The sequence below is a fragment of the Aulonocara stuartgranti genome (genome assembly GCF_965226115.1).
Source record: "Aulonocara stuartgranti genome assembly, chromosome: 5".
In the NCBI taxonomy this organism is placed as follows: Eukaryota; Metazoa; Chordata; class Actinopteri; order Cichliformes; family Cichlidae; genus Aulonocara; species Aulonocara stuartgranti.
The window spans coordinates 26,264,310-26,290,911 of NC_138943.1; the positions used below are offsets into that span (position 1 = coordinate 26,264,310).

The 26,602-nt window shown below is 40.4% G+C and overlaps 1 protein-coding gene across 2 annotated transcripts in view; it reads left to right on the forward strand.

The window, feature by feature from the left end:
• Positions 1-25,716, forward strand: part of chchd6b (coiled-coil-helix-coiled-coil-helix domain containing 6b) — a 53,613-nt gene extending 27,897 nt beyond the window's left edge. For both annotated transcript variants that reach the window (XM_082533327.1, XM_082533328.1), the window contains 3 exons: positions 170-240; positions 11,803-11,938; positions 25,550-25,716. In XM_082533327.1, coding sequence (XP_082389453.1) covers positions 170-240; positions 11,803-11,938; positions 25,550-25,573 — 231 coding nt within the window. In that variant the 3' untranslated portion in view covers positions 25,574-25,716. The remainder of the gene's footprint in view (positions 1-169; positions 241-11,802; positions 11,939-25,549) is intronic.
• The last annotated feature ends 886 nt before the right edge of the window (positions 25,717-26,602 follow it).

The following is a 26,602-nucleotide window of genomic DNA, read 5'->3' on the forward strand; positions in this document are numbered from 1 at the left end:
GTTTTGATTTTTCTGTTTTGTAATTGTGTGATCTGAACATTAAGTTATACTAAGCCTTGGAAACAAGTTCTAGTATCATTAAATGCAGCCTCCGTAGAAGCTTTTTTTTGAGCCATGAAACACTGTTGAATTCATTCTCGTATTTCTTACTTTGTCTATTTGCCTGCAGAGTTTTGAAAACTACAAGGAGACGGCTGAACAGTACAACCAGGCAGCTACTAAAGCTGAGGCTCGAATCCGGTAAATATTCTGTATTATCTTTGTAACACTATGTTTTGGTCAAAGAACCTGCTACACTGCTACTTGCTTGCTTACTCAGTATTTATTTTTCACTCATTTCATTTCTAGATTGTTTTTTGCTATTTTGCATCAGGGTTTTTTTTAAATACACCTTTAAATGATCTACTGAGATTCACATCTGATTTCTTTGCTCTATGCTAGCCCTCCAAATTTAAATGGAAGATGCACTGGGAAGTTGTCAGAAAGCAGATGTGCTTGTGTAAAGGTGTAAAGGCTATTTGCGACATTGGTATGCTGTTAATGTGAACACTAGACTCCCTGCTGCTTGGCACTTATCCACACATAGTGGAGAGGCTGGGTGATAATTTGCTATTATCACTTCATGTTGCCTCCATAATATTATTGTGACAAAAAATCTCTAATTACCATATCAATTGATATTCCTCTCTTGATAATAAGGTAATGTTTCCTGTTTTAAAATACGTGGGAATATACATGGATTTTTTTAAATTAAAAAAATGGATCCTTAATTTTGTATTAGCTTTAAATCACAGGCCATTTTTACCATTTTACCTTTACGATGGATGAATATCAGAACAAAACAATGTCTAGATATTGCTGCGAGATGTTGTCTTTACTTTTCAGTTCTAGATTTGGCACAGTGAATAAAGTAAACATATCTTTTCATACCTTTTATGTTTGCTTTTCTTGCCTTTGTTTAAGCTTCTCGGTTGTTTCTTTGAAATCTCACTTTCATGTGTTACTGTACTGTGAAAAAATACAACTGAATTTCTTTTTCTTTTTGGGCTGCATCTAACACTGAATTTTCATAATCAAATGAAGATGGGAATATTTAGCGTGGTACAAAGTTAATTCTGAGGCCCTGGGACCATTGGAGAGTGGCTAGGGGAAAAAAAATCACTGTTAATCCAGACAGGCGCACACATTATCCTCAAAGCTTTTAGGAGTTGTTCTCTGATCTGATGGTCTACAAGTAGAGCTGTTTGGAAGCAGGAGTCCTTCACATGAATAGAATTCCAGTTTGAATTATTTGAAGGCATTTAAATGTTGAAGATTACACATGTTTCTACTATGAATACCTGACTGATGTGTAGATTTGTACAATGACATAGGCTCATTTCCACTTGCAACTGTTAGGTATGGGGTTAGACTCCCGTTTGCCTTCAAAACTGACTTAGTCCTTCATGGCATAGATTCAACAAGGTGCTGGAAACATTCCTCAAAGATTTTGGTCCATATTGACAGCGTCAGTCATATCATGCATATGCTGCAGATTTATTGGCTACGCATCCATGATTCAAATCTCGCGTTCAACCACATCCCAAAGGTGCTCTATTGGATTAAGTACAGTGATCTTATTGTTATGTTCAAGAAACCAGTTTGAGATGGTCTGAGCTTTGTGACATGTGTTACCTGCCGGAAGCAGTCACCAGAGGATGTGTGCACGGTGGTCATAAAAAGGGGTCAACAATAATACTCAAGTAGGTTGTGGCATTTAAACAATGCTCAGCTACTAGGAAACCTAACGAAAATATCTTCCCACCATTAAACTAACAACAGCAACCTGAATTATACCAGTTTAATGGTATGTTTTCAAGTAGTGTAGGAGATCAATCAGTGTTTTTGAATCTTTTGTAACCTGGATTTGTAGCCTCAATTTACCAGTTGTCAGCTGACAGGAGTGGCACCCAGTGTGGTCTTCTGGTGCTGTACCTCATCTGCTTCACGGTTGTGATGGGTTGTGGATTTAGAGATGCTCTTCGGAAGATGTTGGTTGTCAGACGTGTTTTGTTTTGTTGTGTTTTTAGTTACTGTTGCCCTTCTGTTAGCTATAAGCAGTCTGGCCATTATCCTCTGACCTCTGACACAAAACATTTTGGTCCACAGAACAGAAACTCCCTGGTAATATTCTCTTTTTTAGATCAACCCTAGAAATGGTTGTGCAAGAAAATCCAGGTTGATCAGCAGTTTCTGAAATACTCAGACCAGGCTGTCTGGCACCAACAGCTATGTCAAATTCAAAGTCTCTTAAATCACCTTTCTTCCCCATTCATTCAAACTTTAACAGGTCATCCTGCCTGCCTGCCTGCCTGCCTACATGCATTGACTTGCTGACGACTATCTGATGAGATATTTGCGTTAATCGGCAGTCAAGCAGATGTACCTAAAAAGTTGCCAGTGAATGTATTTATCTACAATATCAGAAACATCTACTCTGTTTCATCACGGCTTCTTCTGCATATGTGCAGATCAATGGATTGCGTCTGCTGGAGAGATTTCCCAAAGCAGATATTTATAATGCATTCCATAAATGAAGAGCCTAATCAGCGGGTCCCTCCAGCCTGACGCTTCCATCGGTTTTTCAATCTCATTTCTAATTTATCTCACTCTGGCTAATTAGACATTTGTGTTAACAAGCAGTTCAACAGGTATACCCAGCAAAGTGGCTGATAAGTGTGCATTAATGTAGCACATTGGAACTTCTCTGTCCGCACACGTTTTTGTTTTTGTGGTGGGGGGATGGGATCGTGACGGTCTCTAATAGCCACCAGCCTGGTCTGCTCCAAGGCAAACAGAAATGCTGTGACTTTGCTAGACACAGTGGTGCTCTCCTGGGACAACAGTGATTTCAGTCCTGTCAAAAAAATCATGTCAGTTTGATTCAACACTGAGCCACCACCACCACACCTGCACTGCCAGAGCATCTGAGCATTTCTAATTTATGCCCCTCCATAATACTTGTTCTCACTTCTTTCTAATTTTTTGTCAGAGAGCTGTTTTCCTTTTGGTTTCCATTAACACATACTTTTCGGTCTGTACCCTGATGTCTTTTTGTACATAATTATAATAAACGTGTAAAAACGGACCATTAACAAGACAAAATTGTAATTTAGGAGGTGCCAGTATCAGGGTTTTACAGAAGCAGTGCTAAAATGATAACCCTACTACAGAACAGTTCAAGTCTTTGAACTGTTCTGTAATAAGTTGGTTTTATTATTGAGTAAACATTCTTTCTTCTTCCACTTTGTTTCCAGTGTGCACATACTTAATGATTACTATCATTTAATGGATCAGTCTGAAACCTGGAACCTGGATAGTAAAGGTAGAGCAAGTTTGTGACGAAAGTCATTAGTGGGTGGTTGGTTAGTGTAATGGCACCAAACCTTCTACAGTGTTGTTTGTATTTGAATGCAGCTGTCATTTCCTACATTGAAAATTATTTATTTGTCATCATTGTCACCATTTTCTGTTACCTTGAAGAGAAAATATTCAAATTTCCATCTCCTTTACAATAATGTATTTCCATACAGCTTTTATACTTTACCTTTGTAGTACTAGTTGTTGTGTTTATTGTTACGTTGTATAGAGCAGTAGCACACAGTTTATTTCACATTTAGAAACGGCAGAAAGAAAAAGTTGCTTGGTCTCTTTTCTGGCTTTGTACTGGCAGTGACCTCATCCACAACATTGCCATTTTCTTGCACCTGGTCCACTGAATTCAGCGGCAAACAATTCAAGTCTAAAATTTCGTCCAAATGATTACATTAGCAGGGATTTGCTATTGTCTACGGCTGCATGGAAGAGGTTAGGAGATCACTTCAGCACAAGTTTGCCAAAGGCATAGCATTTAGTCCCACCACAATGTGTTTCTATTGCTTTTTTTCAGTGCGGCACACAAACTTTCACTCCTTTTCCGCCTTTCTATCTCTGCCACCAATACAGGCACACTTTGTATTCAGGCAGCCATGTGCTCATCATGTTCTGTCAGCATTTGGGCAGTGTTTCATTGTGCTGTGGTCACGCTGTCGTTTCACACTACACTGACCACCCAGTAATTATTCTATTTACCCACCGCTGAAAGGAGGGGCGAGCACTCAGGGATTCAGCACTGTCTAACATGCTATGTAGTTACAATATGTCTTCTTTTCTTTTTTTCTTTCTTTTTTAGGGAAGGTCTGTGTCTCTGATTTAGCATCTCTCCATCTTATTGTAACAGTTTCCTAATTTTAAAATGAAGCCTGGATAGCTGACTCCTTAAAGTCTGTTTTAGTACAATTAATAGCAGAGCAGGACACCTGTGCACCGGATTGACCACACCAACTTTTCATCTCAATGCAGTTTAAACATAGATAGCCTCACATGGCTATAAAATGGACTGCAGTTTTTAGCACTTTTCATGTCTCTTTTTTAGCCCTTGAGGTTGCTACTTGATCACGAGTTATTTACCTACACTAGTAACCATGGCTACCTGATGGAAAGATTTGGGCGAACCACAGAGCCCTATAAATACACTTAGGGAGGCTGAAATCAGGAACAGTAGTCTAGAGAAGTTAAGAACACCACCATTTCCCTTGTTTATTGACTTGTTCAGCCGTACCATTTTTTTCTTTCTGGTTCTCAGCTTTGATTCTAGGAATGACCCCAAATAGTTTAAGTGCAAACGCTAATGCTAAAAGCAGCCTCTCAGACTTGAGGTGGCTACTTTCATAAAAGCAGAGCAAAAAGATGGAAGCCCCTGAGATGTTGACTGTAAAACATTATTCTCATGTGGCGACATAGCAAACGGTAAAATGTTATCCAGTGTCATCTTCTACTTGCTTTGCCCAACAACATGAGGTTATTTAGAGGAGTTAATCCATTAGCCTTGCCTTGGGGTATCTGACTACCCATATTCCCTCAAAATGCTTTTCTGTAGAGACCCACAACATTGCAGTCAAGCTTACCTTAAGATCTAAAAATCCATTAATCCTCTTAAAAAAAACTTGTTACTCTCAAAGTGTTAGCAAAGACAGAACCTTTGCAAACCTCAGGTGGATGTCTGGATTCATCATAAAGTAACTGCTCACAGTTTGTAGTTAGAACAAACTCAGATGAAAGCATGCTTTTATCTACTTTAGTGTGTGTGTGTGTGTGTGTGTGTGTGTGTGTGTGTGTGTGTCTTCCATGTCCAATTAATGAAACAGACAGGTAGCTTACTGTAAGGATCTCTGTGCCGTCCAAAGCAATAGACTGCTAGTCATTACACGAGACAGGACCTGTCGGCGCCTTGAACCTTGTAATCGGAAGGTTGCCGGTTCGAGCCCCGGCTCGGACAGTCTCGGTCGTTGTGTCCTTGGGCAAGACACTTCACCCGTTGCCTACTGGTGGTGGTCAGAGGGCCCGGTGGCGCCAGTGTCCGGCAGCCTCGCCTCTGTCAGTGCGCCCCAGGGTGGCTGTGGCTACAATGTAGCTTGCCATCACCAGTGTGTGAATGTGTGTGTGAATGGGTGGATGACTGGATATGTAAAGCGCTTTGGGGTCCTTAGGGACTAGTAAAAAAGCGCTATATAAATACAGGCCATTTACCATTTACCATTTGAACCGGCAGAGATTTACCATGAGGACAGAAGGCTGCAGTCACTTAGACACTCTGCCTTTTTGACTGCCTCTAAAAGCATATGAAGAAACACAATTGTACAAGTTTACAGGACTCATTTATTAATGGAGTAAATTAGATAGGTGAGGTTTTAGACAGGTTTATCTTAACAACTCTTGTCATTCCAACCATTAGGGTAATAGTTACACCATTACATTTATTCACATTTCTTGAGGTCTTCAGGGATCAACTCATATGCCAGAAACTCAGAGGAGCAGATTACCCCTAAATTAAATGTGCATATTTTTCTACTGGTTAGTGTTAGTTCTGTCTAACTGTCTAGACTGTTTTGATAAAACTTGCCCAGCTTGGGAGGTAGTGGCTGTAGGAAAGTATGCCTTTTATTCAATCTAATGGAACTAAACGGTAATATGTCTCTTTTCAGGTATCATGTCACGGCTCTATTAAAAGGAAATTCCACAGGCCTTGTTGTGAGTGGTTTTATGTAGGAAATATTTTCTATCTGCCGAATTGGACCCACCACGTGTGTCACTACAGAAGAAACATCCCTCTACCTGTTACTGTAGGGCCAGCTGATGATGGACACAATACAATTTTATTAACTATATAGAATATAGTTTCAAAATAAGAATGAGAAGATGAAGAGTAATTGTTGCAATATTAATAGTAATAGTGCATTGATTTAAATGATTTTCTGCTTGATATGATGAGCAGAATTTCAGCACAGGCCCTTTGTGGAGTGACTAGGTATGTAAGCATACAGTATAGTCAATAACCTGATGTGTGTGTTTAATAAGCAAAGATGTGTATTAGAGTTAAGTTAATGTGATCTTTGGCATATTGATATTAAAGTGCATTTTTTTTTTGGCCTAAAAATTCCTGTATGTAGGGGAAAAAAAACTATCCATCCATCCATCCATCCATTCACTTCCGCTTATCCTTTTCAGGGTCGCGGGGGGCGCTGGAGCCTATCCCAGCTGTCATAGGGTGAGAGGCGGGGTACACCCTGGACAGGTCGCCAGTCTGTCGCAGGGCTAACACACAGGGACAAACAACCATTTGCACTCACATTCATTCGCACATTCACACCTAGTGACAATTTGGATTGTCCAATTAACCTATCCCCACAAGCTGCATGTCTTTGGACGGTGGGAGGAAGCCGGAGTACCCGGAGGGAACCCACGCAAACACGGGGAGAACATGCAAACTCCACACAGAAAGACCCCGGCCTGATGTTGGAATTGAACTCAGGACCTTCTTGCTGTGCGGCAACAGTGCTAACCACCGTGCCACCGTGCTGCCTAGAAAAAAACTAACAAGGCAAAAATCTCATTGATATCAGTATCATTTTTTGGGGGGGAGCATTGGGACCTTGCATAAGAACATGCTGAACCAGCAAATTATTTAATGATCTAAAGATTACCTGGTGCTAATGGAAGGGGAACAAAGAGCATGTCGCCTCACTGAGAGGCAAATTATGAAATCATGTTCTAGATTGTATTTTACCGTGCAGAAATAATATGCTCAGGCTTTGATGCGATTTGTATTCTGTGCTTAAAAGCTACACTGTTTTTAAGGGGAAGTGTAGTTGTTAAAAGAAAAGGACAAATGACACGGCACCAAACTGGAATTGAAACTGTTGATAGAAGGGAGAGTGATGGAAGGCGATAGCAGTCCCCTATCATTCCTAACTCGAGTGAGTCGTCCAAGCGCAAGTTTTCCTGATTGAAAAGTTATCAGTGATGAGATGTCACACAAACACACGTGCACATGCGCCTCTTATCTTGTTCCCGCATGTCACCTGTTTTAATGAAACACTGTCCTTATCCACTCCCATCTCTCTCTCCCTGTATTCCCACAAAGAGGTTGGCAGGGATCAATCAGCCAGGCCAACAGAGTGCGAATTTTTTATCCTACGTCCTTATCTGCCTTCAGCATTTCATCTGTCAGCATATGAAGATAAAGGGAGAGTTCTGTCTGTCTTCAGTCTTTGGGTTGTTCTAGATTTGAGATGAAGACTTTGTGTGTTCGCAGGAGTTGAGATTAAACTTGGTAAAGTTTTGGGCTGGTGTCATATCGTGTGAAGTGAGCTTAGGACTTAAGGATTGCTGCACACTTTGCAAAGGTAGGATAAGTGATTATTGCGACTACCAGAATAATCAAAGTTACTGAATTTAGTCAGGCATTAGACACCTCACAAGCTGTAGCTAAGTCTGCAGCTCTAATTTGATGTGATCTCAAAGTAAGATTTCTGCCGAACCACAATGTTGCGAGTGTTATCCATATGGCAGTTTAATAAAAGCTTGACAAAGCCTCCAACAATACACGATGCATGCTCTGCCATTTCTTTTGATCTCACCCCAGCCATGACATCTTTGATCCTCTCTTCTCTTCCTCTCCACTCAGCGTAATATTAAAAACCAAAAGTACAATGCCTTGGCTGCTTCTTTAAATGAAACCAAATCCTTGTCATCATGCATTAATAACCATTCACACACATCACACACACGCACAAACACAAGCAGTACCATCTCAGACACGGAGAACAATAAAAAGCGGTGTCCTTATGATCTTCTCTTTTTCTTCTTATTGCCTAATTCCCCAGTGTCATGCTTTGCAGCAGACCAGAACTTGAGCTTTCTTCATAAAAGCCGCACACTGCCAAGGTGAGACAAAAAAATAATGAGAAACTTTAACGATTTGAGCCTAATCTTTCCCCCTCAGTGCTGCACGTATTTATGCAAAACGTCACAGACAGAAAGCAATTGGAGTGTTATTTTGCTTCTTTTTCCCTGCAAAAGTTGGCTATCAGACTAGCTTTTTTTTTTTTTAATAAGAGCTCACCTTTAATTTCAGTCAAACAAGGCAGTTGGTGCAGATTAGCAGAGGCAATTTTCTGCTTCAGATTCCATTATTAAAACACACGCTATCAAAAAGTTCCTCTTGTTGAATAGAAAAAAAGGATGATTTTCTTTTCTTGGGTTTGGATTAAGACCTTGTGGTTATTGTTGCTGTTATCTGCTATTCTTGGGGAGGAATTCACAATGCCGACCAGCTCTCGAGATGCTCTCAAGTTAAACACCAGCCAATCTTATAATGTAATCAGGTGATTGAAAGCCCAAGCTGCTGATTTTTACCACAATAGCATAATTTACATTTTCTGTGCAATAGTACGAATACCTAGAAGCTGACCATTTCTGTCCCCACACATCAACATCTCTGTACCAAATTAATGTGGAATGGTCACATCACATAAAAGATTTACCCTTCTTCCTCGGCGCCGAGTGGCACGGCACCACATGATGTGGCAGAGGTTAAATGCAGATTATGATGATTGCTACTGGGCTACTGTTCGTCCATGCACGCTGCAAGGGCTATTTGTCATTTAATACATCACTGTCACATTCTCTCTCCTGCTCTCTCTCTCTCCCCCTTCTCTCTCCCAGGTTGCATTCACTTCTCTTTTCATGAATATTCTCTCCACCAGTGATTTATTTAATCCTGTCGCTCTACCCTCCACTGCACACGGAAGCGCACACACACACACAGAGCCACAGACACTGGGACTACACAATACACATACCAGTGCAGAGAAACTTCTCCCGCAGTCTTGTTTGTGCACACGGTTTATCTCATGGACACACATGCAGTGCATTCACAAGGTACAGATCAACGCACGCACGCATGCGCGCGCGCGCGCACACACACACACACACACACACACACACACACACACACACACACACACACATGCACTCAAGCTTATTGTGTGTATTTGTCAGTGAAGGCAGGGACTGCTGAGCTCATTCATATGTAAAGGATGCATGATTCCGTAATTGCTTTCTGCGGTGGCATGACTGCAGTTCTGTATGTGTGTGTGTGCACATGCATGATCGTGCACATGAATACCAAGTGGTCAGCTTCCCAAAAAATAAAAGGCATGCCCCATCATGTCAGATGGTTTATTTGAAGTGATGGAAAACGTGCCTCCTTATCAAACTTAGAATTTCTGTTCTGTCTCTTATTTTAAAGGCAGAAAAACTACCATCATATATGACATCATGAGGTAGATTAGACATTTATAGTATGTTAAGCTGTGATGATTGAGATAGTTTAGCTGGGGTCTGTACCCAAGAAAAGTTTGGATTATAAATACCTACAGTAGGTCTTGTTTGGAGTCACAGAGCAGAGAGAATTCCTATTTTAGTCTATTCTGTTCTGTTTTACTCTGTTCTATTCTAGTTCAGGCTTAAAGTTCATGCTTGATCTTGGAGAGAGCAGTGGGAAACAAATCTCACCTCAAGACAGTAAAGAATAATCATGACTAACAATTGGAAATGCAATAATAAAATAATTCCATGAAATTTCACTGCATATCATTTAACATGATCAAATGCCCGAGTGAAACTATTAAATTGGTTTTGAGGTGAGCTTTTTTTCAATTCGCATATTTTATTCTACTTCAATTTGACTCTAATCTGTATTCCGGTCCTAATTTTTTCACTTAAATTCCATTTCAGTCCTTTCTCTTAATTCTATTTTCTCATTTTCTCTTCTGATATATTTTATTGCATTCTATGCTGTGAAAAATAACCCAGCAAGAAAGGAGTGTGTGCAAAACGTCAAACGGCTCTTTCCGAAATAAATTCCATCCATCATCTTCTACTAGTCATATTTCTTAGCTAATACAGGGTTGCCGGGGAGCCGAGCATTTTCCAGCTGACACAGATTTTTAGGCAATTTTAAAACAATGTTTGTCAACTTACAACTGCAAAGAATTTGCAAATGTATCATCTATAGAAAGTAATACTCTTAAATGATATCAGAGAATCTCACAAAAAGTAACCAAAATTTACAATGACAACAAATACTGAATGGCAGTGATCATGGCAGCACTGCATTAAAATGGACACATTTCTGCAAGGACTGAGCTTTCTTGAAACTACTGTTAATGCAAACAGGAGCTACATCAGTAAATTCAAGTTAATACTCAATCATGATATTAAACAATTTATTAAAAAAGATCAAAATCATCTAAAAGATCATCTTGTTGCTGCAAAAGCCAGGGTGTATGACATATGGTCAGCCTCTGCATCTGTGAAGGTACTACTAATACTGAACAACACAAGGCTTTACTTACTATAGCAACACAAAAAACTCACAATGGCAACAAGGATATCAGTTAATGGAAAGAAGAGACAGGGTCACCACATGGCCCAGCTTCTTAGTTCTTGAAGGCCCTCTTTAAAAACAAACTGACAAAGCTGAACAGAAAAGTGGTTGATGTTAACCAACAACCGAAATGGGCATCATGGATTGATTAAGCGTCTTTGTGTTCATGTATTCCCGTGCGTGCACGTATGTGCGCGTACATATCCATATCCCAGTCCTTCCAGTTGCAAGTTCTTGTCACAACAGCAGGTAAATTACCACGAGCAACAGAGCACTCAAAGATTACCCTCTTATAGGATTAGCATTCGCTACCTGTATGCGCGTTAGTGCACGTGCGTATGTGCCGATCTCGTATTTCGTGGCTGCGGTTTCGATTGTGTGCTTTTCTCTACACACATGTACTGTACGTGTGAGTCAGATAAAAAGAAAAGAGAAAGTTTGACTTTGACTCCTAAGCTGCTTTGTTGATGCATTATTCATCTCTCCACAAGCTGCACCTTAAAGCCTTTGAAACTATCTTAGCTACTTCAACTGCGACTAAAACAAACCACAAACAGTCTCGCTTTTCTTTCTTTTTTTTTTTTTTGTTGTTGTTTTTTGGTTTGTTTGCTCATCGTATGTACTTACACCAAACAGAAGCTGTTATTGCTAAAAGCAAGCTGAACTTAAAGGAATCACACCCGCCAGCGCTCATTTCCTTTGACCTCGTCTGTGTGGCTGTGGTTGAAATTTCCATTAAGCAATCACAGTTGGAAATAACAACTGTTTTGGTAGTTATTTTCCTGATTATCTGAATCAGTGTTTCGACAAACAGACGCTACAGCTTTGTGTTTCTCATGTGTGACAACTTCTATTTCTATTGCAGCTGAACTGACTTTACTATCTTGAGTTCACATAGTAGCATTTACAACCTTGATCTCTGGTCCTGGTGGGTGGGGGCGGTGATGTTGGCAAGCAGATTTGAGCTTTTCCTTCTCTCTGTGTGTTTCTAGACCCCAACATACTGAATATCTGTGCGCTGAGCTGCAGGCCAAGGTGCTCGAGTGCTACAAGGAAAATCCACAGGAGACTCTCCACTGCTCCAGCCTGGCCAAACAATACATGACCTGTGTCCATCAAGCAAAGAAGGTAGGGCACAGAAGTCATCTTTGTCAGCTTTAGTATCTTTTGCATGTGATATTTAGTCGAAGGTTTGCTTAATTCGGCGTATTAGAGTGCAGTTTGTGTTGCTCTAAATAGTTTCTCTTATCATTCATTCCCCTCAAATTTCCTTTGAGAGATGTACCAACGTCCCTTTTTTTTTTTTAAAGCTGTGGTTTTCAAAGTTGTTGTTGTTATTCGGGGTTTTTTTTTTCCTGGCTTGCCAGAAGAAAAAAAGAAGAAGAAAAAAAAGTTCCTTGCACACAAAAAAACGACAATAAAAAAGGATCCAAGTTGAGTTTTAGCAAAATAAAGGTCAGAGCGTTACCATCAACAAACTCTTGTTTATTTTCCTTTATTCCATATTTTGAGTGAGGGACACATAAGGACATATTTTTAAAGCCTTCTTCCCCCCGTGAAGACGAGAGAGAAGGCTGGCTTGAATGAGTCAGACCTAGGAGTTTGACAGCCAGACTGACAGTGGACCAGAAGGGTGCAGAGACAAAGAATCCCTTCAGTACCTGCACAGAATCAGTTAACTTCTGAGAATCACCATCTACGTGTTTGTTACTTTGACACTTCGAGTAGAAAGTTAAATCAATACAACGTGCTCATTGAGCGGATTTATAAGTCACCAGGCGTGCACTGTGTTTGGGGACTTTCTGATAGGAAGATTACACCATTATCAGTGTATTAAAATCAGTTTTGGCATTCAGTGCATTGAAATGCATTCTGTTTTCTGCAGATGCTTTTGCAAATAGTGTTCAGACCCTATGCTTATCTACAAAGTGCTTATTTTAGCCAATTTCTCCATCAAAAAAACAATAATGAATGGGCCAATTTGCACATTATTATCATGACAAAATGCACTGATACGGCTCCAAAGTAGATAAAAGCCACAAAATAACAATTGGTGAATTTGGCAGTTTAAACGGTTGATAAAAGCAAAGGCTCACAATAAAAGCAATCAGTCTTTTTAAACTGGTTCAAAAGATCAGCTTGCTATTGGGATGTAGCTCTTTGAGGAAATACAGTGCATTTGAGTTTGTATATTAGACCAGTGTTTGTATGCATGTGCTATATAAATTCTCATAGGAAGTGTTTGTTTTTTTAAAGAATAGACGGTACTGCACAATAAAGCCAAACAGTTTTTGTTTTCTTTGAAGCCGGCCGAGTTTTAATTCATATCCAATTAGGCAGATCTTTGACTGTGAATGGAAAATGAAGGAGAAAACACTACGGAGGCTGAAAGAAGGCAGCTTAAAGGGCAAATGAATGAAAGGCAAAGATCCAGTCTATATAAAGCACATCAGCACTGTGCCCATACATTTATACTGTTTTATATTGAAGAGAAATAAAAAGTTCCTAACTTTCATCTTGGTAGAAAGAGGATGGATTTGACTGATGTAGATAAACACAACATAGTTCATTTTGTCCTAAATATAGTTTTAGATCTCTGAATTTGCCACTATTGGCCACGTTTTTGAATCACTTTATACTATATCCCAGATTTAATTTTATACTAGGGTGCTGCTTTATTTCAGTTTTTTGCTTTCTTACTTGAAAAACCAGTTTCGAATCAGGACATTTTATCACTGACATCTTCTCTGTCTAACCTTTCTTTATAGGGATAATCTAACAGATTAAATCTTTCTTTTAAAGAGTAACCTGTACTACTCGTTTGAAGATGCTGGGCTTTTCAGTTTGACCTTTAAGACTTTTGAGATTTCTATCCCAAGCTGACGCGTAAAAAGCCATATAAATGTTTCTGGATTTAAACTAGAAATATGGAAACCTAAAAGATTCCATATGTAAGCGTGGCCTTAAACTATCTCCATCTAATATTTTGTCATGTATTAGGATATCCTTTTTTCCTTCCCGCTTCCCTTATCCACCCATCTTCTATATTATCTGTTCATCCGTGGATCTTTTCCTGGTGCTGTTGTGATTGATCCCCCCTTTTTCTTTTAGTCACCATCCTCCATGGTTGCCATATTAAAGCTTTTTTCGCTGAACACATTGTCACATTAACCGGTGTTTAGCTCTGTTCTGCACTGCTGCCCGTGGAGCTCTCTTACATCTTATTCAGGTCTGACTATGTATGTTAGCCTCATCCTAAACCCACCCCTGGGGAGACACTTTGCATATTTCATACATGGGGATAAAAAATCACTAATTTGGCTAATACGGCAAGTAAACTTTAGCAAGTAATTACACATTGCATTAGGGTTACTAGCAGGGAGGGAGCACTGATAATGGACAGATGGCGCCAGTGAAAGTAGTAGTAGTAATGAATCCAGGAAAAAGGTTTCAAACAAAGATTTTATGTGAGGGACCAGTGCATGCTTGCTAGTTATTCTAGTGGAGGTAATAGTTACTGTACTCTGTGTTTATTTATTCAGCTTTAGCTTTAAATGGCTGTGAGATAGTTTGCAACACAACATCCATCATTTTCTTTACTACTTATCCAAATCAGAGTTTGAGGATTTGAGGGGGGCTGGAGCCCATCTCAGCCACTATAGGGCAACAGGCCGGACACACCCTGGCCAGATTACCAATCCACTGCACAGAGACACACAACAACACATGCTACATTCACATGTGTTTAGTTTAGAATCACCAGTGGACTTAATGCGCATGCCTTTGGACTGTTTGAGGTAGCAGGAGTACCTGGAGTGAAAAGTGCAATATTGTATAAACCCCCTGTGGAAAAGGGCCCTGGTCGATTGTTATACTGTGAGGTGACATCATGCACAAATTTATCAATATATTCGCCCATCATTAATACATTGCTCATAAAGCTCCAGTAGGCGGAAAAGTTCCCCTCCCTCTACCTGTCTGTTCCAAAACTTCCCCAACAAGATGAGCACAGGTATGTGGAAGTGCTTCATATAAGTGCAGACTTTTGGCTACACACGGGATTCAAACCAGTCTCCCTTTGCATAGCCTACTGTAAAACCTGAAAGCAAAGTGATCTGTTTTATAAATTGCGAAAAAGAAGCATTCCTTACACTGCAGGTACTTAGCTTAGGATCCTCAGATTTTTGTTTATTGTTCTTTAAGATTAAACTAATCCTAAAATATCCGTCAATGCAAACAGAAAATGTTAATATCTAATCTGATATAATTTAATTTGTCAGTCTATGTTCACACTTTGAAACTGTTAAAACAATAAAACTCAAGTTTCACTTAGTTTTGGAATCTGGAGTGCAGATTGAGTGTAATGTGCACGCGAAAACTAATTTTAAAATTGTCTTTTGATCACAGACCTCTGTCCAGGAATTATCCGTTTTATAGAACTTGGTGTTTTCTGAGTTTTTATGGAGCTATTTAGTAATGCTGGGTTAGACTACGTTTGGAATGATGCCCAAATGAAGTATAAAAGAGAGGGTAGATGAGTAGACCTCCCAGCAGAGCCCCCTGATCAGTCAGCCTTAATGAAAAGAAATAAGTGGGTTCTCCCAAGACCCCTCTGGTCATGCAGACAGCTGTCCAGTCTGCTTGTGTGTAAATGGATCTGACAGGGCCAGCAGCTTGGCAGAGCAGAGCACTTGGACGAGCGTTTCACCAGCAAAAGGTTCAGCATTTGCTCCAGGTGGAAAAGGGTCAACAGGGAGCAATATGCACTGCAGATTTAGTCATTAGAGAGAGCACTGCATCATATTTCATTATGAAATATAATGTTCTATAGACCCTGGAGAAAATGTTTTGTTATGGTCGAGACTGTTAATAATAGAGCTAGTGCCTGTGCTTGCTCCTGTTGTTGTAAAGGGAAACTGATGTTTTTTACTTTTTAAAAAATCGGAATAGGACATGTTTTAGAAAATTCTATTTATTGCTCCAGGAAATACTTGAAATAGACTGTCACAAGAAAATCTCCAATTTTCAACCAGCTTTTACATAATGTGTGATTTCTAAATTGGATGCATCATTTGGGAAATGTCTCAAATCTGTTATCCTTCATAATTTTGTAATTTAAAAAAACAGTTTTTCCTCCTTGAGTGAATGACTGATACATCATATTTTTGAGATGTTGGTTTACAGAGATTTTTGTTTGAATTAACGAGCAGAGTAAACTGGCTTTCATAGCCTGATAAAATAGAAATTAAAAAAAGACATGCAACATTTGGATGCAGTGATTTTTTTTTTTGTTCTCTGCGGTGCAACAATAACACAATTGCTCAATAGGCAGCAAAGCTTTTAGCCTGGTGAAAACCTCCAGACAGCTTAAAGGCTCTGTTCTTTTGTTATCTGCATTTGCTTGTAAGGATTTTCAGAAGCAGACACATTCTTCCCTATGATTAAAGGGAGAAAGCTGTATTTTTCTGACAAATTACTCGTTGTCTGAAGTGGATACCTTATGGTTCACACATCATCGTTTTCTCTCTTTTGGCTCTTTCTTTCTGAAGCATGACAGCTATTGAATAGCACGTGTCTGCCTAAAAGCTAAATCTTAGTTATTTTTGTTGTCCACCAGACACTCGTGTAAGCAAAGTTCACATTTGTGTACATCAGCAGTAGGCTCATACGATTTAGTGGTCAATCCTGTCAATTCCACAGAGCTGAGAGTGACTCACATGACTTTCCAAGAGTTTATTCATGTAGACGCTGCCATATATTTCTGTTACTCTCAATTGGAGTGTCTATGCTCGCCAATCAATCTGCCAATAAAACCAGTGGCTTGCTTATCTGTCTTTTCTGCCAGAGTCTTGATCTGAACATCACTAGAGTATCTATCTCAATTTTTTCTGTCTCTCACTTGAAGTCCACCCAACTCACTATCTGCAGCGGCACAGCCTTCCTTATGTCACTCAGAGGTTCTTTTATGTTTTATGATTCATGCATGGATGCACACACATACACATTTTTCACACATTCTACCCTCTGCCATCTATTAAAGACAGTTGGTTCAGGATATGGCCTTTCACCTCCTCTCTGCTATCACTCCCCTGTCCCTCTCCTGTCAGTGTCTCAGCTCGGGCCATTGTCATGCATATGGAACCCACTGAGTGCGTGTATGTGTGAGGAGTACAGGGTAAATGTCAGCTCACCAAGGCCCTACGTTATCATGAAGCTCTGAGCATTTTGTCTGTCTTTCGTGTGACAATATCCGTCTCATATTTTGTCATTACTGTATATAGTAGAGATGGCACGATACCACTTTTTTATGTCCGATACCGATACCGATATCATAAATTTGGATATCTGCCGATACCGATATGAATCCGATATAGTGTTTTTTAATCAACAAAACTGTTTTTTAAATATCTTGCTGCATTTTGTATAAGTTCATACTCAAGTTTAAAACAACAACTACACTAAAGCTATTCTGTTATACCTGTATGCAAAAAAAAATATTTCATATTTCAGCAATACTGATCAATCTAATAAACTTAAACCTACACCATCCTCCCTATTCTGGTATTTTAAAGAGTACTTAGCATAAATATTAAGCAACCTAACTAATAGGGTTCCAACTCCCAGCAACAACAAAAATAAATAAATAAAAAATAGGGAACCACCCCTCACGCTCCACCTCATGATGCTTAATCGCCGTAATCAACCTTAATTTGATGCAGTGTGAAAAAAAAAATGCACAGAAATCAATTATTTTTCAAGAAATATTAAATAGATTCAACATCTTTCTTCAACAGAATTGCAGACTGCACAGATGGTACCTTCCCAAAGGAAAAAGTACTATAGCTTACTAGGGTATATATATTAGACTTAATAGTTACTATATACAGTAATTGACTTCTATTCATTTTGCATCAAATTAAAACTTTGGGTGTCAGATAATTATTTATTAAAAGCTAGACATTTTAAATGAGAATAAGAAAGAAAAGTATGTCTTTGTGCCCCCTTTTCCCTGTTAATGCCCTATCGGCCCCCCTGGCTAAACTTTGCTAGATCCGCCCCTGCACAGTTACCAGTCGTCAGCTACATAGAAAAAGATCCTGGTGTAGAAAGTAATATTAAATAAATTCTAACAACAGCTGATCAAGCTTAAACGTGCTGCTGTTGTTCAGCCGCTGGTTTCCTCTTTCTGGTGCAAAGTGGGCCAAAAGCAAACCAGAGAGACGGACTCGCGACAGAAAAGCCGATCAGCTGATCGTTAAGCAGTTTCATGATTGAAGTAGCAGCAAGAAGAGGCAGTCGCTCCATATATCGTTTGTTAAGCTTAACGCAGGAATGCTTTACAAACATTCAGAGATGGACTTACACACTTGCTTTACTTCTCTCGGGATAACTTTGTCGGAGATGAAATGCCGGGTTGCTAGCGAAGCTCCAAATGCTATCCAGACCACCGACAGGTCCCGCATGCCACAGCCACTCTATCACGTGATGCATACTGCTCCGAGTGCTAACGTTCTGAGGTGAGTTACGGCGTGTTGCAAGTTTTGTGAGATGCTTTCGTGATATTTAATGGATCGGATTAAATTTTTTATTTTTCTCCGATATCCGATCCAGTAATTTAGGTCAGTATCTGACCGATACCGATACGTAATATCGGATCGGTCCATCTCTAGTATATAGACATTTCCATTGCAAAATTTCTATATTCTAAGCATCTGTGTGTGTTTGCATGAGCACAAGCCCACCGAATAGTCTGAGAATTTTTGGTTTTCATGATCTAGTCTCGCATTCAACCTCCTTCAGAGGAAAACAAAACACAGCCATCCTCAAAGTCATATTCAAGAACAAACATTTGTCAACCCACCACTTACAATAATTGTCACCCCTCCTCTTCTGCAGTACTCCAAGGTTTCAGTGCCAACTAGTGCAGAATGCTAATGCTATTGTTGCCCTATTTAATACAATCAGCCTGGGCTAACAATATCATATCACCACACTTTCTGTTGCATGTCACATACTTAACCCACTTGAACCTGCTGGTCTTCAGTCCGTGGATTTTTGTCTGCTCTGATGTGTTGATATGAATGAGCAGGCCCTGGTCTCCAAGGCTAGAAAACTCTCCATCCAGCACCAATTCAAAGATAATCTCTATTCATAACAGCAAGTCTGAAAACACACGAACATGGTTCACATACAATAAACATGCCTCCTGCACATTTGGGCAGGTGTAACATAATAAAATGCAGAGATTGGTATAGTGCACAATAGCTGCTAGCTTAGACAACAAAGGTCCCACAAACCTGTCATAATTATTATTCTCTGTGTGGTTACAAAGTTGCTTTGAACAGGGCATGGTTGTTGGCGCCAGATGTGTATAACCATTTCTAGGATTTACAGAGAATGGTCTGGAAAAAGAGAAAATATCCAGCGTGTAGCAATTCTCTGGGTAACAATTGGGACAGGCTCACCGAAATTGGATGACAGAAGATTGGGAAAGCGTTGCCTGGTCTGATGAGACTCGATTTCCTGAGATTCAGATGGAAGGGTCAGAATATGACATAAACAACATAAAAGCTCTGCTCCATCTTGCCTTTTAAGAACAGTTCAGGCTGCTTTTGGTGCTGGTGGAGAGGAGGACATTTCATTGGCACACTGTGGACCCATTAGCACAGCTCGAACATTGTTTAAATGCCACAGTCTATTTGAGTGTTGCTGCAAACCATTTCCACCCCTTTATGACTACAGTGTGCTTGTATTGTAATGAATGCTTTTAGCTGGAGAGCACACCTTGTCTCAAAGCTAGGATCATTTCAAAATGGTTTCTTGAACATGACAATGAGTTTACTATACCACGGTTATATTTGTGACCAGATCTTAATCTAATAGAGCACCTCTGGGATGTGGTGGAATGGGAAATTTGCATTATGCATGTGTTCCTCACAAATGTGCAGCAGCTATGTGAAGCTATCATATCAATATGGACCAAAATCTTTAACCAGTGTTCCCAGCATCTTGTTGAATCTATGCCACAATTAAGGCAGTTCCGAAGGCAGAAGTGGAAGCAAGCCAGTAAGAAGGTGTACCTGATAAAATATGCGGTGACTGTGTGCAAGTCTCCACTTGTAAATAATATTTTAGCATAATTTTTTTTAATTGTTTGTTTTCTCCATGCCTTTTTCTGTTGGCAGTTAGAAGTTAAACTTGGCACATCATTATGGGGGAGATTTATATTATTAGTTGATTTGCCTTGTGTCAGCAAATAAGATTAACAAAGAGAAAACTATTCCCACACCAAGCCAGTTGGAATGCTACACAAGCTTCCAGCTGGCTTCAAAAAGATATTAGTAATATAATAACATGACGATGGTGCAGTGCAGGATGTTGTATGTTTGCATGTTTATTTGCATCTCTTATCAGATTTGTCATCTGAGTGCTTATTTGTGTAGCATATTTGTGCATCTGTGTAGCACAATCCCTCCCGTTTCCAAACATTTTAGTTGACGTTTTCCACACATGCCACTTTGAACCACAAATTCACTTACTTCAAGTAGCTGTCCATTTCTAAATGTAGTGCCAGCAGCATCTTAAGTACCTCTCAAGACTACATTCAGCGTAGACCTCCATTGCTAGGGAAAAGAACAGGATGGCTCTAGCGCTGGCAGACTACTTCCCTCTGCTTCTCCCTCGTATTTCACCTGCAGGTAATTCTGGCAAGAAGAAAATCTCTTCCGGACATGTTCGGGCTGCAATGATGAAGTTGTCTGTTTGGGGTTTTTTGTGTGTTTTTCAGCTAAAAACAACAACAACAAAAAAGATAAGAACGTGGATGAGTGTTTGAGATGGAAGAGAAAGGTGCCCGTCACCAGGGTAATGGATGGAGACTGATGAAAGAAAAGAAGCTGGTAGAGGAAGAGGCTTACACATGGCTGTCAGTGAGAAAGGGTTCATTGAAAACTGTAAGAGAGCGATACAGAAGGAAAGAGTGGATGATAGACAAAATGTAGATAGGACGACTCTGTCAGTGGAAGGAATGGAAGGGTTGAAGTAGGGAAAAGGAAAAGAGGAGGAAGCTGTGTCAGTCACTATTGTGAGAGTGAGGAAAAAGCATAAAGATGGTAAAATTAAAAGCACACAAGGAAATAGTAGTGTGGTGTGTGTATGCGCACGCGTGTTTGTTTTTGTCTTTTTTTGTTTTTTGCATGACTATCAGTAGTAGCAGGTGGTGAGCCCCACTGTGAGCCTTGGCCTGCCTGCTAACTCTAATCTGATAACGCAGCCACTCTTCAGCAGCGGTTTGCTCCAACACACACACACACTCTTTTATATGTGCACTCATGCAGGCACACTCGTATATAGACCCAGTCAGTTCTTTATACTGTATTATCCCTGTTATTAATATCATTTTTATAGAGTCCTAGTTTTGCTCTTACATTGATTATAGCTCCTGCTTGCTTGTGAGAACACATTCATGTAATTTTGCGTGTGTGTCACATTCTCATACACACAGGCACATATTTCTGTCTTTTTATGACTGTCTTTCTCTTTCACCCTTTTACCTCCTTCCATTCCATCTCTCCTTCACATCCATCATCTCCAAGGCGACCGCCCCATGAACGCACAGGCCACATAAAGATTAGCTGGTCTCTCTCGTGTCCCTCCCCTATATCCCCTCCACTCCCACCTACCCACCCCACCATGTGCCTGTCTCTCAAGCCTATAGAAACACTCCATCAGCATCCAGCCAAACATGTCTTCCATGCTGCTACACTCCACGGACCGCAATCACCAACATGCCATCGATCCTTGCCCCCCCCCCCTTTGCCAGGTTTCAGCTGCCACGTGTCTTATTTCATTTGGCTAAAAATAACGTGTCAGTGTAAATTGTGACAAAAGAGACTTGCTATATGAGGACTGGGGAGCTCTTTAATTTCAGAGTGTGACTACCATTATCGACTTAAATAATCCTCTATTTAATGTTTGCAGTCATTAATCAGAATCAAAGATACTGGATAATAAAATGCTGTTCCAAAGGAATGTTGACATGTTTGGTTTAGAAACTATTTTTCTGCATAACAGTGAAAAAGAAATCATCAAATGAATTCAAAGTGTCAGGGAGTTTGTTTCTTTAACAACTATAAACCAAAAGAAAGACTGAGAGAGAACCTTTTAGTGATTCTGTACTCGCCCCGTGAAGTTCACCTTGAAACTTTGATTATTTGCTAAGAGTGGAAATCTGTGAAGCTTTCAGTGATCATGATGCAGAACTGATCAAAGTTCATCATTTACCAACAATATCATAGTTATGATATTGGTGTCTTATCAATACCTCTCAAGGCTTTCATTTATGAAGCACCCTGATTGGATTTGGGACTCTTTTGCTTGGCTCCCAGCTTAAAGTGTGCCACATTTGCCTCACTGGTTAATATAACCCACAACAGAAACTCTAAAACTGGAAACACAACTCCAAAAGAGTCACACGGTTGTGTAAGTAAGCATTATTTGATAACCAGTGTGCCGCCATATCATTTTAAAAGGCACAATGTAAGCATTGTTTTTGCAACTTGTTTCCGGTGCAACCCCGCCCACCACCAACAAAACAATTTAATGTTCTTACACGTGTAACCAACCAGCTGACTAACTGCACTGGAGGCTTCCTGGATTGACTAATGGAGTGTGTGGCTGTCGTACTGACTGGGTAATGAGTGAATCGCTGTGTGTTTATAAAGCAGTCATAGCCACGTCCACTGTGAGTATCTGATTGACAGTTCTGCCTGGCAACTGTCTCTGTCCCTCCTGAGAGAGGGAGAGAACTGAGTGCTGTTAGCACTGAGCAGAGGAGACAGTTATTGATTTTCTGCTTGTCTATTATTTTTGTTTTTTGCAGAGAAGAAACAAGTGAGCGAGTGAGTGAGGCTCCTCTTCTGTGTGCTGCAGATGCTTACGCGTGTGTCCACTGTCTCCATGTTGCCTATTAGCTTAAAACTGTGGAAGTGTGAACACGCGCACGGTGTGCACAGCGTTGCTTCTGTGCCTTTTTGACGTTCAAAGTTGATTCGCAGCCAACAAACGCAACGATCTACTCCTCAAACTGCTCGCTAATTGGACAGAAACTGGCAGGTGGAAGAAAACATGCGTTTGTGTGACTGTATGTTGTCTCTGTCTTTGTGTGAATCCATGTTTTTGTGAATATTAAATCTAATTATGACAGACAGATTTACAGTGATGGTAAAGTCAACTTTAAACTTTCAGTGCTGGTGAATAGAAAGCATAAAAGATAAAGATCAAGGCAAACCACAGCTCAGTCTCCAGGTGTGAAGCTATAGTTTTCCAATCTAGCACTGATTCTTGAGGAACACATCCATAAGGCAACATTAAAACCTTTGTAAAGGGTAGGATTTTTTTTCCAGTATAGCTGCATTAGAATACATTAGCTCAGTGTACCTAATAAACCGGCAGCTGGTGTATGTCTAAACCTCAGCACAGACCTTGAGCTAGAATATTTGGCTGCCCTTGCTGCCCACAGTTTTGTGCATGAAAAGCTTTTCCTGTCTTTAAATTATCCAAGTGAGGATGGCGGCAGTCCAAATTTAGACCTGGGGCACCAAATTGAACTGTGTGTACTGTGGGGGGTGCCAGGGGTCAGTTTGAAATTCAGGAACTACTTCATACACTATGCATTAGGCATAATGTTCCGTCACAGTGCTGTGTAAGAGTGTGGCAACACCAACACCCCTCTCGCCACGCGCGCGCGCACACGCACACTGGTGTATGCATCAACTCCTGCTCGCATAAACAGCCGCTTTCACACAAATAGTGAGTTTTCACGCACACATGCAGACACACACTGTCCCCCTTTATATCTCAGAACGTGAGTGGAACAGTAAAGCTAAATCCCCTTGTCACATTTGCCGCTCATCTCCAATTCAAAGGCACAGGCTGCGATGCCCTCGGATGCACTTGGCAAGTGAACAGCTAACCTGCCCGCCAGCATATCTGCCTGCCAGCCGAGCACAGGGGTAGTTAGCATGCCAACTAGCACACCCAGCAGCGTCAAGCTAATGCTTCACTAACCCTGTGTTGCCCCGCGTCTCTTCCTGCAACTGTGTGTTTGGATGTGTATTTACGCTAGAGGAGTTCAGTGTAACCCCATAGTAAATTGGCTTTCCGAAACAAAATTAGCTACAAGTGTAACTCTGTGTAAACATATAAAGACAGTACTTAATAATCTTATTTCAAGAGACTGCCAGGTCACTTGGAAAGTATTTTGATACAGAGTAAATCTCCAAGGCTGCTATTCTTCATCCCCCATTTAATCTTTTCGCTGCTTGGTTCCAAAATGAGGTGTCCTCTAAATTATTAAACCATGAGACTGGTTCTTACTTGGCAACTATTAAGTACAGTCGCTGTGCTAATATCACAATATATTGTTCTGCTTTTAGGCGATAATTCTTCTTGGGGTGGGATAAACGTCACCATCTGGTACTGAAAGTAAGAATCCAATAAGAAACCGCTCCAAACTGCATGCTACACCAAGAGAAAAATCGTATTTTGTGTGTGTGTGCTGCTGTGGAATGGTCTATATTAACAGGCACCAAGCAAATATGATCCAGTGCTCTTGATGACAGAATGAAAATGAGTAAAATCAGATAAATTACGATGACATCTTCAGCCTCTGCAGATTGTCTTCTGTTCAAGTGCCTGTTGCAGCTCTTGGGCTGCACAGCAAATCCCCAAAAAATCACCTGTTATGAGTGTGGCTAAAGTATGTCAAGTGTAGGTCTACTGTAGCAATAAACCACTTTAGACCTTCCCTGCAGCTACTCTGATTCACTGGATTAGAACCTGTGTGTGTGTGTGTGCGTGTGTGTGTGTGTGCGTGTGTGCGTGTGTGTGTTCTTGTCCAGCTAGCTTTGTAAAGACCAGTATGAGTTTTAGACTTTGGCGGCGAAGACATTTTCTGGAACTGTGTTTGTCTTTACATTGTTTCCCATTTTTCTAAATGTAGTTTAGCAGCAGTGAAAGTAGCTACAGGCTAAACACGTTCCTGCAGAGGTCAGACCTTCTGCAGAAGCTTGTCTTAGCATTAGCCCGTTATCCCGAGGGCTGTTGACATCTCCAGTCCAGTGAAACAAAAAATAGGTTGCATTTTTGTTCTTTTGTTTTTTCTACACAACTTTGGATCCATCATATTGAGAAAGTAAATATAGTTATGTCTTCCACCACTTGGCAGCTACCTGAATGAATTTTGTTTACCTTTCGAAAGAAGGTTAAAAGCAGAATAAATAAGCTCTGCTTACAAAATACGGATGTGTACTTTTTGTGCATCATTGTGATGACATGTTCTTGACACTATTTGGGATACGTTGACACTTAGAAATCTAATTTAGTTTTAAAAATGGATTATTGTTTAAAGAAAATTCCATACAAATCCATATCTCTGGGTAATCATTGATATTCTCCAGACTAGAACGATGATCGTGTCCCCAAAGTTGTTAGCTGGAACTGTAATTTTCTGCGTTAAGTTCCAGATATTTTAAGATGTTTAGGTATTTAATGTGGTACTGTTCTTTGTATATTGATCATCCATCATCAGGCTAGTTTGTTTATAGTAGGGAATAGATTTCCCATGATGCATCCTGGTTTCTCTTACTTGTCTTTTGGATTCTAGCAAAGTAAATGTATTATTTGACAGTTGTTCTTCTTTTTCCACTCCCTTGTCATACCCCCCCCCCCATTTTCCAGAGCACTCTGACGAATCATGGTTGAAATAGTCAAGAAATGGAGGAGATCTGAAGGAAGAGTGCATGTCAAGTCTGTCCTGTTTTTGTTGTTTGTTTTTGCTTCCCTTTCTATCAATCCGTCCATTAATTTAGCCATGTCAATAAATAAATAAATAAAAACTCATCCTACTTGGTTTTTGAGTGTATTATCTTGACTTGTCACTCCAGCGTGTACGATGTGTTGATTTACGGTCACGTTGTGCCAGCACATTCCCGCTGTCTGTGAAATAAATCCCAGTGATCCAGTGGTGATGAAACTGCAGGTTTGTATCGTGTGTGTGTGTGTTGTGGTGAATGGCTGTCTCTTGTCACAGCATGCTAATAATGGTTCCACTACTGGAAATGGGGTCGTGTGCACCCTTCTGACAATGCTGTGCAGGCCCAAGGGCTTATTGTGCACTGTGTGCATGGTTTCATTAAGAGGGAGAAGCGAAAGGAGAGTGAAGGAAATGAGGGATAAATGAATTGGAGGACAGATGAATACTGAAGCATGCACCAATTAGAGTGAGAGAGTGTGTGTGTGTGTGTGTGTGTGTGTGTGTGTGTGTGTGTGTGTTTTTGCGCTGTACCGAACCTGTAAGTGTCATCACATATAGGTGAATGTGTACACATGAGCAACACACCGGACGGGGCACACATTGTCCCTGCTAGCTGTGTTTCCATGGTGACAGCAGGGGTTCGTGCTAGCAGCAAGGTGTGGAGGAACCTTCCAGATAACCCTGAAGGTCAGCACACAGAGCTACAGCTCACAGCACTACTCTGTACTCACACACTTAACCCCCTCCGTGTGTGTGTGTGTGTGTGTGTGTGTGTGTATATACGAGTGTGTGAAGGAGAAGGACTCTGTCAAGATGCATTTCCACTTATATATGGACATGGTTGGCCACCCTTGGAATGACAGAAGCTTGTTATCACACACATGCACTCGCACATACACAGACATTGTACACGCAATATGCACACATTCACACAGCAGAGACACATAGAATATTAATGGCCTTACAGTGTACCCACG